We start from the raw sequence: 19,220 nt of genomic DNA, 5'->3' as shown, positions 1-19,220 counted from the left end.
TAGTATTTTGAAGGTATAACATGAAGATTTATAAAAGCATGTTAAAAATTTGAAAAGTTTAAATTTGAATGAAATTTTATAACTCGGTTTAACATGTTTATAAGTGTTTGTGTTCTGGTAATGCCTCGTACCCTATTCCGGTGTCGAATACAGTAAGGGGTGTTACAGGTTAGTCACTTAGGATAAATGATATAAGTGTTGTTTTGGCATGTTTTTGATGTATTTTAATAGGTTGAGGAATGGTATGTTGCATGGTTGTGGTATATTTGAATGTTTGGATTAGTAACTTGCCTTGTAGAGTACCTTTTAGGTATACACAGTTTGTCACATGACCATGTGGCACATATGGCCATGTGGCACGGCCGTGTAGTCTGTATGTTTTGGAAAGTTATTGTTGTACATGGCCTTAGAGAGTTTCACGATCTAGGACACGGCCGTGTGACTTTTTTTTTTTTAGTAATTTTACATTTAGGTCCACATGACTTCGGTCTATTACACAGCCTGGTGACACGACCGTGTGACCTTGTTATACACGGTTTCAGTCTATTGCACAGTTTAAGCACACGACCATGTCATCTAAGACCACACGACATCAGCCTGTCACACGGCCTGGCCACATGACCGTGTGACCCATATTTTTTATTTTTACCTATCTTTTTGTAGAAGTTTTGAATTGATCCTAATTTGTTTTGAATTGGTTTAAGAGCTCCATAATCTCGATTAAGACACAATTTTAGTTGTAAATAATGTTATACTTGTGTTAATGAATGCTTTGTTGATTGATTTAATATTTAAGTTGAATTCATAATTAATAGTGATCGTTAACTGTCATAGCATTTTATAGCTCGAGTCTGTCAACCGGACTAGGTATAAGGTGTTACAATTTCGTTTAAGATAATCTGGAAACATCAAATAAAATTTTAAAATTTAAAAGGAGATTAAATTAATTAATTTTCATATTACAGTAACAAATTAGTTGACATTATTAATGGATAAAAAATTCAACAATTTATTCAATTTATTTTGATGCTTTAGAATTTAAAATTTCAATATTTAAGAAAAAAAGAAATTTAAAATTTTGGCAATGGGATAAACAAGTACAATTTGGCAATTCTTGTGTATTATTTTAGTTTATATCACTTTTTCACTTTAATTCTTGAATTTTTTACTCCAATCAATGCTTTAAAAAAATACTTTTTAAGTGAAAAAAACGAAAGCGACCTAAAAGTTGGGTGATCAAAATGAAAGTGTAAACATGATGTGGACTGTACAGTTTATCGCCATTAAAGATTTAATGCTTGGATGACCAAGATGAAAGCACCTAAAAGTTGGGTGACTAACTAGGTAGTTTATCCTAAAAAATAACGCATGTTTGTCTTGAATCATATCAACGTGATTAAAACCCTTGTCAAGCACCCATTTAACACGGATTTAAACCATGTGATCCTATCCCCTGATCCCAATGTTGTATAAAAATAATAATGCAAACTTTTAAAGATAAAAGCTCTATCTTCTTTGAAGTACAGGAATAAACATTATCCAAAAACCCAAAATTGAAAATCTTTACAACATTTAAATTTATTATAGAAATATAGATATGCATGCCATGGTGATAAGCAGACACTGCATTTTTATTTTGAAACTTATAAATCGAACTTTGCATGTCATTGATTGAGTAGCAATCACATTTAATCCGTAGATTGAATTTAAGGTGAGAAATCACCATTTTCCCCACTACCATACCCTGAGCCATAGCCTGATCCACTTCCATAACCAGAGCCGTTGCCTCCACTTCCACCACCTCCTCCTCCTCCACCACCACCTCCTCCTCCACCTCCACCTCCACCACTACCACCTCCACTTCCATATCCGAACCCATATCCTGACCCTTCTCTATTGCCACCACCGCCTCTACCACCTCCACCACCACCACCTCCTCCACCACCTCCACCTCCACTTCCATATCCGGACCCATATCCTGACCCTCCTCCATTGCCACCACCGCCTCCACCACCTCCACCACCACCACCTCCTCCACCACCTCCACCTCCACTTCCATATCCAGATCCAAACCCATATCCTGACCCTTCTCCATTGCCACCACCACCTCTACCACCGCCACCTCCACCGCCACTGCCTCCACTTCCATATCCAAATCCACTTCCATATCCAAACCCTCCTCCACTGCCACCACCTCCACCACTACCTCCTCCACCACCACCACCACCACCACCACTAGCACTACCACCTCCACTTCCATATCCAGATCCACTTCCGTATCCAGACCCTTCTCCACTGCCACCACCTCCACCACCACCTCCTCCTCCACCACCACTAGAAATACGACCTTCACTTCCATATCCAGACCCACTTCCATATCCGGATCCGAAACCATATCCCGATCCTCCTCCATTGCCGCCACCACCACCACCTCCACCACCACCACCACCACCTCCTCTATTTCCTGTCCCACCACTAGATTCAGAGCCACCTCCACCTCCTTCGCCCCTACCTCTATCTCTTCCATTACCATTAGCTCCTGAACCATACCCAGAGCCACTTCCTGAGCCATAACCTGAACCATATCCAGAACCTGTGGCACCACCTCCACCACTTCCTCCTCCTCCACCGCCACCAACTCCCTTTCTTGCAGCTTTAAATGGCCTAGTAGCAAAAGCTAAATCCACAAGGAGCAAAACCAAGAAAGCAGCACCAATAACCCTAGAACTTCCCATATTCAAACCACACTTAGACAATTAAAAGCTGAATTCAAACTTAGAAATCTACATGAAACAAGCTTTGATGATGGAGAAAAAGGTTAGGGCCAAGCAATCTATTTATAGGAGTTAGAAATCAAATAAAGAAGTTTAAGTAAAACTTGAGATAAATATTTTAAATCTCTCTAATCCACACTTGCAAATTAATAATTTAAATCTCTCCATGTTAGCTGAAATTCTACTACTTCAGTCACGAAAAAGAAGGTTGAGAAGAGGATGGTAATGGCTATGAACTTACGTCTTCTTCTGCATGCAATTTTAGCATAAAGTAGTATCCTAGTTCCCAGTTTTGACTTGAAGGTCTTTTTTTCTCGTCACAACTGTGGGCTACTTCATTTTTATAAAACAATATTATATATAATTGAAAAAAATATTATCCAATGTTTCAGTTTTCCTCTTCTTCTTTTCTTAAACCATGTTTTGACTTTTTGGTTTTGACTTTCCGCACAATGTTTGAGTGGCTTATAGGCATCCATCGAAGTTTCAATAACCATATATATTCAAGGTTTCAGTAACTATACATATTATATATCTATACCTATATATCAACCTACAGACACCTGTCATTTTCTATAATAAAAAAAATCTCTTTCTTTGCCATCGAAATAGTTTATTTCCAAGTTTTAAAATAATGAAAATATATTTTATTTAAATTTAATTATAAAAATATGAATATTAATATAAATCTTTTAATTTTGAAAAACAATTAAAGCCATGGGAACTTACAATGGTATCATATTTTCAATAAAAACAAATAAATATTTTTTTCTAAAATTTTAAAATTCAAATTATTAACTAAAGCACAATATAAAACATGAAATGATTAAAAATTGAATTGGGCATAAATAGAAGAATGCTATAAATTAACATATTAAAAATTATATCAATATAAAATACTTTATCATGACTTATAAAATTTTGGAAATTTTAAAAAATTAACAAATAAACCAAAAATATCTATCATAATTAATGAATAAATATTAGTAAGCAAGTTTTTAAGAATAGTAAGAAAGTTAATTTTATTTTTGGCATAATTACCTTTTATTCTTTCAACTTTACAAAAAAATTTAGCTTTCATTTTTTCGTCTCTTTTACCATTGAACTTGTATTTTTTTATTAAATCACCCCAAAATGGATTGGAAAAGTTAACGTTTGTTAATTTTGCTAATATGACATACATGCGTCTTGTCACATGGATGACATGTTAGCATTTAATCATTTTAAAATTTAAAAAATATTAATTTTTTTATAATTTTATATTTTTAATAATTTTAATGATTTTAATTCTATTTTTTGAATTTTTATAACTTTGAAAAATTAATTAAATGTAATGTCCGTAAAATTTAAAAAAGGTTAACTTTTCCATCCATTTGGGTGATTTGACAAAAATATAAGTTGAAGGGCTGAAAAGGTAAAATTAAAAAAAATTAAATGTAAGACTAAAATAACTTTTTTATAAAGTTGGATGGTCAAATAAGTTATTATGCCTTTATTTTTATATAATGTTTTCGTTCGTTCACAAAGGTGGATGTCACATATTTTATAGGGTAACTACATTAATTGTCCCTAAATTTTGTTTTAAAATTACACTTCAATCACCTAATTTTCAAAAGTTACATAACAGTCACTAGTGTTATCAAATTATTACATTTTTGTTACTTGACTGTTAACTTCAGTTAAAAAAATAGCGTTGCACCTTAAGTCGAAGGGTTAATAGCTAATTTGGTCCTTGAGATAGCGTTAAAAATCATTTTGATATTTTAAAAATTTTATTAACAATAATTATAAAAAATATTAGACTAAAAATTATTAAAAAATCTATAAAAATAATAAAATATCATATTTTAAATATATATATATATAATATTTAAATATGTATAAATCTAAAAATTCTTAAAATTAAAACTAAAAATTTCAAATTAACATTTCTTGCAAATTTTATTATATAAAAATGAGTGGGATCAAAGTGAATGAGTAATTTCTTTTCTTTTTGAAAGTTCAAAGACTGTGATTTTGATGAGATCAGATGTGAAAAAATTAGCAGCAAAATTCTTGGTTCTTCCTTGCTACAATTGATTTTTAATGATTTTTTTATTTTTAAGATTTTTAATTTTTTTACAATTATTGCTATTTTTTTAAAAATGTCAAAATAATTTTTTTAACTATAGCTTATGGACCAAATTAATTATTAACCCTTTGACTTAAGGTGCAACATTACTTTTTAACGAAGTTAATGATCATGTGACAAAAATGTAACAATTTGATAATGTTAGTGACTATTATGTAAGTTTTGAAAGTTGGGTGATTGAAATGTAATTTTAAACTAAATTTAAGGACAATTGGTGTAGTTACCTTATGTTATATTATACGTCGATAATGGCAGTAGAAATGATCGCAAAGTAATAAGAAAGAAAAATAAGAACATTGATTTTACGTGGAAAACATTTTTTGGAAAAAACCATGGGCAAAGAAGGAGAAATTCACTATTGTTGAGAAACAACAATACAAGAGTTTTTCGACTACACACATTTTTAAGTATTAAACAATCATGTTATAATCAATTTCTAATAGAAGAAGTATAGTTCTATACGGATTCAACTTGTGCAGCATGGTTCGTACCGCGAGGGCTCCACCCCCACAGATCTCCCTATTTTGCCTCTCTATTTTATTTTTTAACAAGTGACGGGATTCAGGTCGCACAATAACACTTTGTTTTATAATATATATATAGTAATATTTTTTAGAGAAAATATATAAAATAAAAATTTTAACATTAATCTCATTATAGGTTCTTATCATATATGCTCTTTTTAATACAATGTCTAGAACTACCAATAGTTTCTCCCCAACCCTTAAATATGAGGATAATGTGTTTCAATGCACTCGAACTCACGTCCTCCTATATTAGCAATAATGTCGATACCAATCAAATTAAGACTCAACCGATATATATAAAATAATTTAACATTAAAAATTTAAATAATTAATTATTTTAATGTATTAAAATTATATAAAATAAATTTAAACTCTAATAAGTATAAACAAAAACTTATCCACAAATCATTAAATTATCTATTAAATTCATTTCTATTGCAATTTTTATGTGGTTATCATGTGAATATTTAAAAAAATTTGAAATTGCGACTTTAGCAATAAAAGAAATTTAATAGTGTTACAAATTTGACCTAAATTTTTAAATTAAAAAAATAAATGGACTAAATTTTTAAAAATAAAAGTATGAAATTTAAATTTTAAATGAATGAAGAGTATAAAAGGCTAGAAGTATATTTTAACCTTCAAATTTTACTCTATAATTTGGTCAAAAATAATTAATTCAACGCTAAACATGGTAAAAAATCATAGTAGTAAAATTTAATTTAAAGGGTGAGGTGTCAACTTATAAAGTTTTGGAAGTTAATTTTTATAAAATATAATTATATTAACTTTTACATTTAGAGTGCGTTTGGTTTGTCAAATTTTAAATTACGTTTCATAATATGATTACTAAAATGTAAATTAAGGATGGAATGTAAGATTATCCTGTTTGGTTCATTTGGTGGAATGTGATATTCGAGCAATAATATTTTTTAATTGATATTTTGTGTCATATTTTTTGATTATTATCATGATTCAATTTACAGATTATTAGTTGTCATACTTTTAGTTTATAATATATTTTACATAATTTATTAAATTAGTATTATAAATTAATTTCAATATTTTACATATTAATCATTAGTGTTTATAATTTAGGTTAATATATGTTTCAAGTCCTTATACTCGTTAAACAATTAGAACCTAGTCTTTCTGTTTTTCAAATTTTAAAATTTAGATTCAATTGTTAAAATTCGCTTTTAAATTCGATGATGTAACATTGTAAATTTTAAAAATAAAATCTCACTTGGTAGTCATGTAACTAAAAGAACTTCATTGTAATGAACCTCAAGTAAACAAAACAATTTTAATGGTGTTAACAATTGGACTTGAATTTTGAAAATCTAAAAAACAAATGTAGGACTAAATACTTAAACAAAAGTAGGGACTAAATTAAATATGCACAAAGGGTACAAAGACTTATAACATATTTTAACCTATAATTTATGTATTATACATGTTATTTTTCATATCATACTTGCTTCAGCTTATTTTCTCATATTAACTCTGTGTCATATCTTAAGTCACCCCATATTATGTATAGTTTTTCATAATATTTTGTTTTTAACTCTAAATCCATTTACTTAAGATACTAAAATATAAAAAATTAAATATATTGTCATAATTCAATTTTTAAGTGTTTTTTCAAATGGATGTCAATGTGCCAATGGAAGTGGCCACTTCCGCTAGCACATTGACAAGAAATATACTTGCCTTATTTGGAGTTTCAATCAAATCACTTGGGCAATGACTCAAATAATCTCGTAGTAGTGTGTTGGACCATATTTGAAAATTCATCTTCTGGAGCAACAAATCTTTGAAGATTCGATTAGATTGGACCAAGCAATCAAATCCCGTGAAATATGGAGATTGAATCAAGACTGATTAGAAGACTTATCTTGAAGATCTTTGGTTTATTTTCGACTTTATTAGGACATTTTTAAAGCCTTTTTATAAGGTTCTTTTAATGGGATATTCATTGTAATTTATCTTTATCTTAGCAAGCCATTAACTCTTATATGCTAGAGGCTTATGTGCGTTAGGACTATGTATGGAGAGCACTTATTTGTTCAATAAAGAACATTATTTGTAAGAGTACACTTTGATTGTAAAACCTCTTTGTGTTTGGTTTTACAAAGAGGTTTTACAAGCTAAGTTCTTAAAGAGATAATTTAGCAGTGAGAGCTCTAACCTTTGAGGAACAAAAGTAATGATTCTTTACTGGAATGTGTTAGATCTAGGTTCATTGGTTGTATTTGTTTCAAAGATAGTGAATTCATCTCACTTAGATAAGCTCTGGAAATGTAGGGAAACTGAACTGTGTAATTAATTTATTATCTCTTGTATATGTGATTTATTAATGAAAATAAACTATTAAAAAAGTAGGAAATATATTGTAATAATCTTAATATTCATCTCTTATAAATGACTTAGAAGTCTTTAGAAAACATGTGTGATTCATTATATAATATGGAAATGCATAGAGTGCTAGCAAACATTACACTTTTATTTTTGAAAATTACATAACCATCATCATTTTAGTATATGATCAAGTAGTAAGCCGAAGTCATAGTTGGATTGAATTTATGGTGAGAAATCATCCTCCACCACTACCATACCCTGAACCATAACCGGACCCACTTCCATAGCCCGAACCATTGCCTTCACCTCCGCCTCCTCCACCTCCACTGCCACCACCTCCTCCTCCACCTCTACCACCTCCACTTCCATTCCCACTTCCGTATCCGGACCCGGATCCATATCCTGACCCTCCTCCATGACCACCACCTCTGCCACCGCCACCTCCACTGCCACCACCTCCTCCTCCACCTCTACCACTACCACCTCCACTTCCAGATCCAGACCCACTTCCATATCCAGATCCAGACCCATATCCCGACCCACCTCCGTTGCCACCACCTCCACCACCGCCACCTCCACTGCCACCACCACCTCCTCCACCACTTCCTATCCCACCACCAGACCCATGCCCTGATCCAGATCCTGACCCATACCCAGAGCCACTGCCTGATCCAGAGCCGCCACCACCTCCGCCTCCTCCGCCCCCACCCCCACCACTTCCCTTTCCTAGCCTAGCAGCAAAAGCTAAATCTACAAGGAGCAAAGCCAGGAATGCAGCACCAATAACCCTTGAACTTCCCATATTCAAACTGCACATAGACAAGCACTCAAAAGCAAGCTTTAAAATCTACGTAAAACAAGCTTTGTTGGTTGAGAAAAAAGGTTCAGGCCATGCACTCTATTTATAGTTGTTAACAATAAAAAAGAAAAACTTGAAAATGAATATTTTAAATCTCTCCAAGTCATCTCAAAATTCTGTCACGAAAGCAATGTTTAGAAGAGAAAGTGCAGTTGGTATTGGGACTGTTAGTGATGTCGGTGTTGACCTTATGTCGTCTTCGTGTGCATGCTTTGCATGTCCTTTTTGACTTCGAAGGTTTTTTTATTATGAAGAATTCATCAAACTGTGGGGGGAAAGTTAGCTCTTAAATAAATAATATATCATTAAAATGAAACTTAAAAGATACCATCCCTGTTCCCTCATCAAGTGACCACCAAAGTGTCAAAAACTATATATATGTCCTTGGGTTGTTTTTCAATCTAGGATTAGCATTTGGTTTTGACTTTGAGAACCAAGTTTTAGTGGCAAATACGATCCAAGTTCCATCAACTAGTAAGGGACTTTTCATTCTACAATTCCCATGATTTTGACTTTCAAAGCTCATACTCTATTTGTCTTTCATGTCCAATAGTTTTCTCTCACCCATATGCTCTTATCATTCAAAAACAACACCCATACTCTACTTTAGTGGTTGCTTTACTTTTATTTATTATTAAAATATTAATATAAATAATTTTAATAATATATCAATAATATTATTTATAATTTAAAATTAGTATTTTTAAATTATATTATTAAAATAAAATTGGAATATTAAATAACTTATTTATTTATATATAGTTTCTTACTTCTATATAATTGAGAGACTTGTATAGGTTATTGTCTTGAGAGAATTAAGCATGTAATTTGTCTTTGTGAGGAACCTTATTTTATGAGTGCATATTGATAGCAAAACCCTTTGTGTTTTGTTTTGCTGGTTAAATTTACAGGGGTGAATTTAGTGGTGAGAGTATCATTCTTCAAGGTACAAGGGTGAGGAACTAGTCACTGGTGTGTGGTGATTAGGATCACTTGTTGTAAGTGTTGAAGATAGTCGATATTTCTCAATGAGTTAGGCTCTGCAAATGTAGGAAAAGCGAATTGCATAAACAACTTTTGTGTCTTTTGTTTGTTTACTGTTTTACTTTCCGTGGTGAAAGAGTGCCCACTCCCTTGCCAGTCCTTCACAGTGTGTCGCTTTTATCTTAGCTACATTTTAAAATCTTCAAAGAAAAATGCACATTAAAATTCTGTTATTAACTTAACGATTGGGTGACTAAAAAATCTAATTTCGAAAACTTTAGTAACTCAATTGAAAAATTTTGTAGTTAGGTGAGCAAAGTAGAATCACTCTCATTGTTAAGTAACCAATTGTGCAGTTTACCCTAAAAACATCAATTTGAAAAACTATTTCAAAGACTGAGGTGTCAACTTATAAAGTATTGGAAGTTAATTTTTAATAAAATATAATTGTTGACACCATTTTTTTGATAAAAACGGGGTCGACTTGGATTTTGAAAATGAAAATGAAAATGGGAGTCTCCGCCAATCCTTTTTGATGAGGTGTGATCAGGTCACCTTAGAAAATGGTTGTTTTTAATAAACGATTTGATTTTATCAAAATAACGATTTTAGTCTACGAAATTTAAAAAAAAACGGGTTCGGGAGTCAGTTACGTACGAGAAAGGATTAGCACCCTCATAACGCCCAAAATTGGTACCTAGTTGATTACTTAATGTCTTGGTGTCGAAAATTAAAAAACTCGAAAAGAATTTAAAAATACAATCCCTCTTTATATTGTGCTATTTTAAAATTACTCGAATAAATCAAAATGGAAAATGCCTCCTTATCTCGAAGTAACAAGATGTCACATCTAGTAAATTAGGGCACGACACCTCGTATTTTTTAGAGTAAGCTTGCATTTTATTTTTTTATTTAAACCTCATTTATTTCAATTTTAAAAGGATATTCGGTTATTTAGGTTCAACGCGAGAAAAATCGAAACCCAGTAAGTTAGGGCACGACTTCTCGAATTTCCAAATACAGAATATTGCCTTTATTATTTTTTTAAAAAAATCCTCGTCTTAAGAAAACAATGTGTCATATCCAATACGTTAGGGCACAACGTATTGAATTCCCGATAATGAGCTTTTTATTGATGTTTTTGATTAAAGAGCATTCTCGATTATTTAGATTCAATGAAGAAAATTGGAACCCAATACGTTAGGGCTCAATCCTCTCGAAGATCCCAATACCGAGTATTATTTTATTTTCAAAATTTCATTTTTACGAATTTGGATAAAATTTATATATGACAAAGTTTGAAATTAGAAGATATAAATGAGTAAATAATAATAAGAATAATAATAATAATAATTTGAAGATATGAAAAGCTAGAAGTAAATAACAAATAATAAAATGATACAATAAGATAAATATATATAACTAAAAAATAAACAAATAACATATAAAAAGTAATGCAAAACTAATTTATATAATAATATAATAATGATGAATAAAAAATAAAAGGGAAAATAAAAACTAATAATAAATAATAATAATAATAATATCACATTTATTGATTTTAATAATAAAACAAACAAAATAACAGAAAAATGGGCTAAATTAGATTTTAAAACAAAATTCGGGGCCAAATCTATAAATAAATAAAAGGGGAGGACTAAACTGAACGCGCGAATAACATAAAGGGACTAAAAGGGAAATTTTCCTTTCCCTCCAAAACGGCGTCGTTCAAGCAGGGACTAACTTGTAATGCTGAAAAATTACGGGGTAAAATTTAAAAAAAACCACAGGTACTTGATTGTAAAACTATTAAAAAGCGGAAGGGCTAAAATAAAAAATAACCCTTCCGCTACAAAACGCGCGGATCTCTTTTCCGGAGCAGGTCGGGTCGTGGGTCAGAGACCAAAACGGCGTCGTCTGGAAAGTCTTTAAAAGCCTAAAAAAAACCCTAATTTCATTTTAGCAGTCTCAAAATAAATAAATAAAAAAGAAAGCACCCATTTTTTCTTCAGCCCTCCAAACTCTGGCATTAAAACCTCAATGGCGATTCGCCGTGTAGTCACTGCAGCCAAAGGCCGACGCGGCGCGAGGAGGTCCCCTTTTCCCGAGTTCTAAAATAAACCCAGAGATTTGGGTTTTGACCCCCAAAATCGAAAAGAAATGCCCTTAACCCCCCTTTTTTGATTCAAATCCAGCGACGGCCAAGACGGTGGGACGACTGGGTGATTCAGGTAACCCTCCTTCCTTTTTTTTCTTAACAGTTTTAAAAAAAAAACCGTTTTAAAAAGAAAAAATTATATATAAAAAATAAAATAATAAATAAAAAATAGTGACCTTTGCTTTTATTTTTGATGTTCGTAACAAAGGGTCCCACACTTTTGTTTTTACAATAATTAGCTTTATAGTTGAAAGAAGAAGAGACAAAATGAATAAATCCCTATTTCTCCTGTTTGTGGTCTGTTTTTGTTCTTGGTTGCTTGTTTGCAGGTTACTGTGGCAGGCTGTAGAGGCAGAGAGCAGGTGCGGATGGGACGTGACGAACGGCGGTAACAGAGGGGGCCTAGAGTGCGGGGTACAGCGCCAGAAATCCTAGAGTTTCTGGCCTTCTGCAATGACTTGGGCCGTTTGGCTTATTGGGTCTACTTTTGGGCTGTAAATTCTTTTGGGTTTTGGGCTTGGTCATTGGGTCAATTGTTTTGGACTTATGGACTGTTTTATTGATTGTGTTGTTGGGCCGGGCAAAATTTTGGCTGTATAGCTGCCCCTCTTTGCTCGTTGTCGTGTAACGAGAACAAAGCAAAGACTAAGAAAGACCAGTTTTGCCCGGTCTCGTCAAATCTTGACTTCTTTGGGTTCTTTTTTTCTTCAAATAGCCTCATTCCAGTCCACTGGGTCTTGTTGCTTCGATCCACTCTACTACAACTTTAGAAAGAGATACGACTTGTAGCTTCAATCTACTCTGCGCAACTTCAGGGGATGAGATTTGATATGATCTACTCTACTTCAATTTCAGAGAGATAAGATCTGAAAGTTTATAGCTTTAATATGTTCCACTGCAACTTCAGGGAAATAAGACTGGTGGCTTAAATCTACTTCCTACTATCTCGGAAAGATAAGATTCATCGTCTTTGATTTGCTCTACTACTGCTTAGGGAGATAAGATCTACAATCTTCAACCTACTCCACTGTTGCTCAGGGAGATAGGACTGATGGCTTAAATTTGCTTCCTACTATCTTGGGAAGATACGATTCGCCGTCTTCGACCTGCTCCACTACTACTTAGGGAGATAAGATCTGCAATCTTCAACCTACTCCACTGCTGCTCAGAGAGATAAGGCTGGTGCCTAAATCTGCTTCATACTACCTTAGGAAGATAAGATTCGCCGTCTTTGATCTGCTCCACTACTGCTTAGGGAGATAAGATTTGCAATCTTCAACCTACTCCACTGCTGCTCAGGGAGATAGGACTGGTGGCTTCGATCTGCTTCACTGCCAGTACAGGAAGACAAGATCTACAATCTTCGACCTACTCCACTGCTGCTCAGGGAGATAGGACTAGTGGCTTAAATTTGCTTCCCTACTACCTTGAGAAGATAAGATTCGTCATCTTCGATCTGCTCCACTACTGCTTAGGGATATAAGATCTGCAATCTTCAACCTACTCCGCTGCTGCTCAGGGAGATAAGGCTGGTGGCTTAAATCTGCTTCCTACTACCTTAGGAAGATAAGATTTGCCGTCTTCGATCTGCTCCACTACTGCTTAGGAAGATAAGATTTACAATCTTCAACCTACTCCACCGCTGGTCAGGGAGATAAAGCTTGATATGATAACATTAATCCATCTCACTGCAACTTTAGGGGTATGAGTAACTTCATTGATCTGTTCTCTGGGGAACATGACCTACAAAATCCATTTTATGGACCTATTTATGCCTAGTGTTTAGAATATTATGATCGAAATGAATCAAAATTTCCTAACTGGATGTGTATAAATGATATTTGCATGAATGCAGAATGTCATGAGAATGATCCCTTTTTAATGCTTAGGTTGTCCTTACTCGCTGTTCACCAAAGTTCTATCACTAATATATTCTTATTCAGCCGGTATCTTTGACAGAAAACTAAAGAAATAGTCACAATTTAGACTATTCTTTCTCCAATGCTTCTAACCCTTAAGTTGGTTAGTTCTAAACAATAGTCCTGTTTCAGGTCCTCATACTATTTAAAAGTTTTCAGAGTAATATGTAGAACTTCTTTTGCTTGAATATTATCAGTCTAGTAATCGTTATTTCAATGAAAAACGCTTGAAAAGATTGTCAAAATGGACAAGATGAAATTTTGTTGAGAGCAAAGCTCAAAATGCATGAATCAATCAAGATAGAAAATTTTGCTAGAATACAAAATGAGAATAAATTAATCAAGATAGCGTATTTTGTCAAAAATACAAAAAATGAATAAAATGGAAATAGGTGCCCCAGATATCATAGCATGAGCTTCTCTACCTCAAACTTCTTGAGGACCATTTTGAACTTGATATGTGTTTGGAAGTCCTAGAAGACTTTGTTGATGCCCCAAGATATAGCATCTCTCCTTCTTACTAATTCAGAGAGGACAAGGCTACTGCATGTCCTACCTTCAATCAAAATTTGAATTGCCCATTCCTGGGTTTTCAATTCAAAACCCCTTTGGTCTCAAGGCGCCCTTTGTGGGTTTTCACCTTGGCCTCTTCTTTTTCTTTTCATTTCTTTTTTCAAGTGAAGTATTTATTGCTTGAATCAGAATTCTCAAGATTCTTGGTCAATATCGAAGCTTTTCAGATAAGGCATTCCACATAAAGTCCTTTCCAGTTTGGCATCCACTTTCTCCTGAAGTCCTTTTGTATGGGAAGGATCTTCTTCGATATCAGGTTCCCCTCATGGAATTCTTTGGGGTGAACCTTTTTTGGTGACCTCACATCATTTACTTTTGGTACATTTGACCATGACAGATAGCTTTCAACCTTTTCTCTTTAATCAAATTTAACTGATCGTAACGGGCCTGGATCCATTCTGTTTCATCCAATTTCAGCTCTGACCAGACTCGAAGGGAAGGAATATCAACTTCAATGGGTAAAACTGCCTCTATTTCATATACCAATGAGAAATGAGTTGCCCCAGTGGAGTTTTTTTATTTTTTTGGGTTTTTTTGTTTTTTTCCACTGTACTGTTCATTTTGGGGTGACATGGTGTTAATCTTGAACAGACTGCAAACTTCTGATATCGTGCTATTGTTCAAATTTAGTGCATTGTCAGATATGATCCTTTTTAGCATTCCATACTTACATATGATTTTTTTTTCAAGAATTTACAGACTGTCAGCTTTGTGATATTGGCATATGTAGCAGCTTCCACCCACTTAGTGAAGTAATCGATGGCCATAAAGATGAATCGATGATCGCCAGAAGTTTTTGACGAGGTCCGCCCAATGACATCTATGCCTCTAATAGAGAAAGTCAATGGAAAAGTCATAACATGAAGAGATGAAGGAGACACATGAATCTTGTTTCCATAAATTTGGTACTTATGACATTTCTTGGTATAACTGATGCAATCCCCTCTCATGGTGGACCAATAGTACCCTAATCTCATGATTTACTTAGCCATTACAAAATCAATGCATGTGTTCCTCAGACACCCTTATGAACCTTTTCAAGATTTTTTTTAGCCTCAACAGTGTCCACACGTATTAGTAGCTCAGTCATATCTCGATACGATCATGCAAAAACATCTTTGAAGTCTTGGAGTAACTCAATGACGTCTCGCTTTGTCTTTGCAATGATACATGCTCTGATCTTCACCTCTTTCTTTTCTCCTAAGCCCACAATCTCCACTGATTTTTTGTAAGGTAGGACCTATTTCTTGACTTGTTCTACCATTCTTAACAAATCAGGAGATAAATCACAGTCTTGGTCGTCTTCAAAGTCCTGAGGTTCCTCTGGACACATATCTTGCTCAAAAGGAGATTCTGAGTCAATAGCATGTCGCTCATATCATTGATATCTGGAGATCTATTCTAGGGACGAAGGAAGGCTCAAAGAGCTAATGAATCAAAGGATAATTATCTGTATGGTATGAGTATGAATGAAATGGAAGGAACAAAAGAATGTTTGCCAAGACCAATCATAAAGATGCATTTCATTGAAATAAAAAATAGTGGACATGTGCCTCTTTCACAAAAGAATTTTCTATTGCTCACAGGCTGAAAGCAATAAAAGTGTTATGAATATTACTCTAAAATGGTTCTAAAAACTATAAGAATCTCCTCCACAGTCCCGTTCTTCAGAACGCCTCTAGGGATATAGAAACAAATTCCTGATAGGTTTTTTTTGTTTGTTTGTTTTTTAGTTCCTTCTTCAAAGGCACAAACATCTTTCATTTCCATACCATTGATATCTTCAAAGAATTCAAATTCTTTATCATCTATCTGGCTCTGTACTAGAGTTCTGAATTCAATGTACTTTTGGATTTTAGAAAATTTTTTGTATGCAATGAAATGTAATGTTAATGAATAACATGCAATGAAATGTAATGCAGATGCATGAATGCAAAAAGAGGCATTGATTCTTGGTTCAATTCTATTAGAATAACTTTACTAGAAAACAAATCTCTTTACATAAAATGGAATATATACGGTTTTGCCCTCATAGGCGGAGACATTCGATCCTCTTCTTCATTCGAGTGTTAAGATAAATCTTACGAACTCTTCAAAAGGCCGTCTCTTCTATCTCTTTTTGCTTGATCTGAGCCGCGACTCATTGCTCACTCATCCTCGTGATGCTCGTTGGCTTTACTTTAAGAAAGTTTGGTAGCTCTCAAATAATCTTTTCCATCTTGAATCCTCGGGCAACAAAGCAAAGTCATGTACTTATTCACCAGACTATCACCCTTCCCTCCTTACGTTTTCTGGGACCATATTCAGACGACCGCATTGTCTTCCATTTTATCAAGAAACTCATTTTCTTATGACAAGCTTTTCTATTTAGCAATCAAATTTGAATCAACATCTCTTTTCTATGATGAAAATGCAAAGCAATCATAACCAAAACAAAACGAAATAGGTTAGAACAAAAGCAAGTAAGAAATAAGCAAATTGAGCACCTACTTGGGAGATCACTAGAGTTTGGTGTAATTATTCCTTAGGTGGGCAATTAGGGTTCACTATATGTAGTTTAGCTCTAAAGTAAGGGTACCCGAACCGACAGATTCCTTGATCCTCACCCATTATAGGCTCGTACGGACCAAGTTCAGTTCAGAGGAATACATTTCCCTATGGCTGCACGGAGATGAAAATCTCACGAAGACATAGGTACGGATGTATCCCGAAAGCGATCTGCTATCCTGTACAGAGGTGAAGACCTCACAAAAGAAATAGCTTTTCACTCCCACTTAAAAGGGAATAATCGAGCGGTTATGTAATGCAAGATACAGAAATATATCAAAAATATTCAAACCAATAGAGTAATTACAAACCGAAGTAATAATCGTAACAAAACGGGCGAATTTAAACCAAGTTTTCAGGTGACCTCTAGGTATTTGGTGTGGTTCTACCTAGGGTAGGCTCTTAAGGCTCTTTATATGAGGTTCGGTTATAAAGTAAGGGTACCTGAACCAACAGATTCCTCGATCCTCACCCATTATAGGCTCATACGGACTGAGTTCAGTTTAGGGGAATACATTTCCCTATGGCCATGCGGAGATGAAAATCTCACGAAGACATAGGTACGAATGTATCCCGGAAGCGATTCACTATCCCATGCGGAGGTGAAAACCTCACAAAGACGTAGCTTTTAACTCCCACTGAAAAGGTGTGACCCACAGTCATGCAATGCAATGTGTACAACCCAAATTTACCCGCGGCCCAACAAACTCAAACCTACCTAATACCCAAATACCCCATTACAAGCCCAAATACCAAACCCACTTAAACTAACCCAAACAACCCAATGCAATTGGCCCAATAAGCCCAATATCACCCCAGCCCAACAAACCAAGTCAAACTAGGGTTTCAGCTTTTCTGAAACCCTAGCTCTTCTGACGTCTGCCGCCATAGCCACCTGCCTTCTGCCTAGCGCCGTACGTCCCATCGGCCACTTACTCTGCCTCTGTCAGCCACCTGCTCTGCCACCATCAACCCTGCAAAATAAAGTAACAGCAGTAGCAAGTGGGGGGATTTGTAATGAAATCGGCTGTAAAGCCATGAAAAAGATATTTGTAAAACAAAAAACGAATGTAAAAAAAAATATTGAGGAGAAATCAAAAAAGAAAAACAGACATTTGAAAATAAAAATTTTTAAGGTGATACTTCTGTTTTATTTTTGTTTCATTTTATCATTATTTTTCTATTTCGAAATATAAAATAAAAAGGAGGCCTTTTCTCACCTTCTTTGCCGTCACAGAAGTGTTCGGAGGCCCAAGGAGTGCGTCGGAAGAAAGAGAAGCTTTTTTAGCTTTCCTGCCGCCATGTCCGGCGACGTCGGTGTCGGTGTAGGTGTCGGTGACCGGCGACCGACGCAGCGACCAATGACTGATTCCTTGGCCTGAGCTTGGCCAGTTTTTGGAGTGAGGGAGGTTGTTGAGAGAAAGTTTTTCTTTTTTTTTTGGAATGAGGGAAAAATGAGAATTTTGGGAAAATTTTTGGGTTTTATAATAGATTGAAACGACGCCGTTTGACTATAGCCTTTTAAACTCCAAAACGGCGTCGTTTTAAGGTCGACCCGATCCGCCCGACCCGCTCCAGGCTAAGATTCGTGTGTTTTTTTAGCGGAAGGGGTAATTGCACTTTCAGCCCTTCTGCTTTTAAATAATTTTGCAATCAAGTTCTTTTCCTTTTTAAATTCACCCTGTAATTTATTTTGATTTACCATCTGGTCCATTTTGAAGCGCAGTGTTTTGGAGGGCGGGGATATTTCTCATTTTGGTCCCTCTATTTTTTACTCGCGTCACATTTGGGCCCCGATTCATTTTTTTCTTTTTAAATTTAGATCTTTAATTTTATTTTTCTTTCAACTTAGTCCCTTTCGCGTTTTATTTTTAATTTGGGCTCTCAATTTTATTTTAACTTCATTTTAATACAATGTTCATTTATTATCAATTTTTTATATTTATATCTATATATATACATACATTTTCATAATATATACATATGTACACATATATATTTTTTATAACTTATTTAATAAATACATACATACATACTCATATATATTTTATATATTTTATAATTTATATACTTATCTATATATATATCTATATACATTTTTACGAATATATATATATACTTATAAGTTTTTTTTATAAATTTTATATACATAGACGTGTATATACATACTTACATAAACATTTATATTTAATAATTTTAAAACATACATATATTTTCATATTTTCATAATTTTATATATATACATACATATATATTTCCTTTATATGTACATACATATTTTTATATTTTATAAATTTTATCTATTTTCTTTATTGTTATTATTGTTTTACTTTATGTTCATTTATTTATTTATTTATATGTCTATATTTTTAATGTTTTAGTTTTTT

At 33.8% G+C, this 19,220-nt stretch overlaps 1 protein-coding gene across 1 annotated transcript; it reads right to left on the bottom strand.

Moving 5' to 3' along the window:
- Positions 1-1,706: 1,706 nt before the first annotated feature.
- Positions 1,707-8,595, bottom strand: LOC128040509 (putative glycine-rich cell wall structural protein 1). The gene is made up of 3 exons (XM_052629283.1): positions 8,333-8,595; positions 2,176-2,235; positions 1,707-1,956 (listed from the first exon to the last, which is right to left on the bottom strand). Exons 1-3 carry the CDS (start codon positions 8,593-8,595, stop codon positions 1,707-1,709), a joined length of 573 nt encoding a protein of 190 aa, XP_052485243.1.
- Between the last annotated feature and the right edge of the window lie 10,625 nt (positions 8,596-19,220).

Source organism: Gossypium raimondii, chromosome 4 (assembly GCF_025698545.1).
Source record: "Gossypium raimondii isolate GPD5lz chromosome 4, ASM2569854v1, whole genome shotgun sequence".
NCBI classification, from domain to species: Eukaryota; Viridiplantae; Streptophyta; class Magnoliopsida; order Malvales; family Malvaceae; genus Gossypium; species Gossypium raimondii.
The sequence above is the reverse complement of the archived record's forward strand: the minus strand, read 5'-3'. Positions and strand labels throughout refer to the sequence as shown.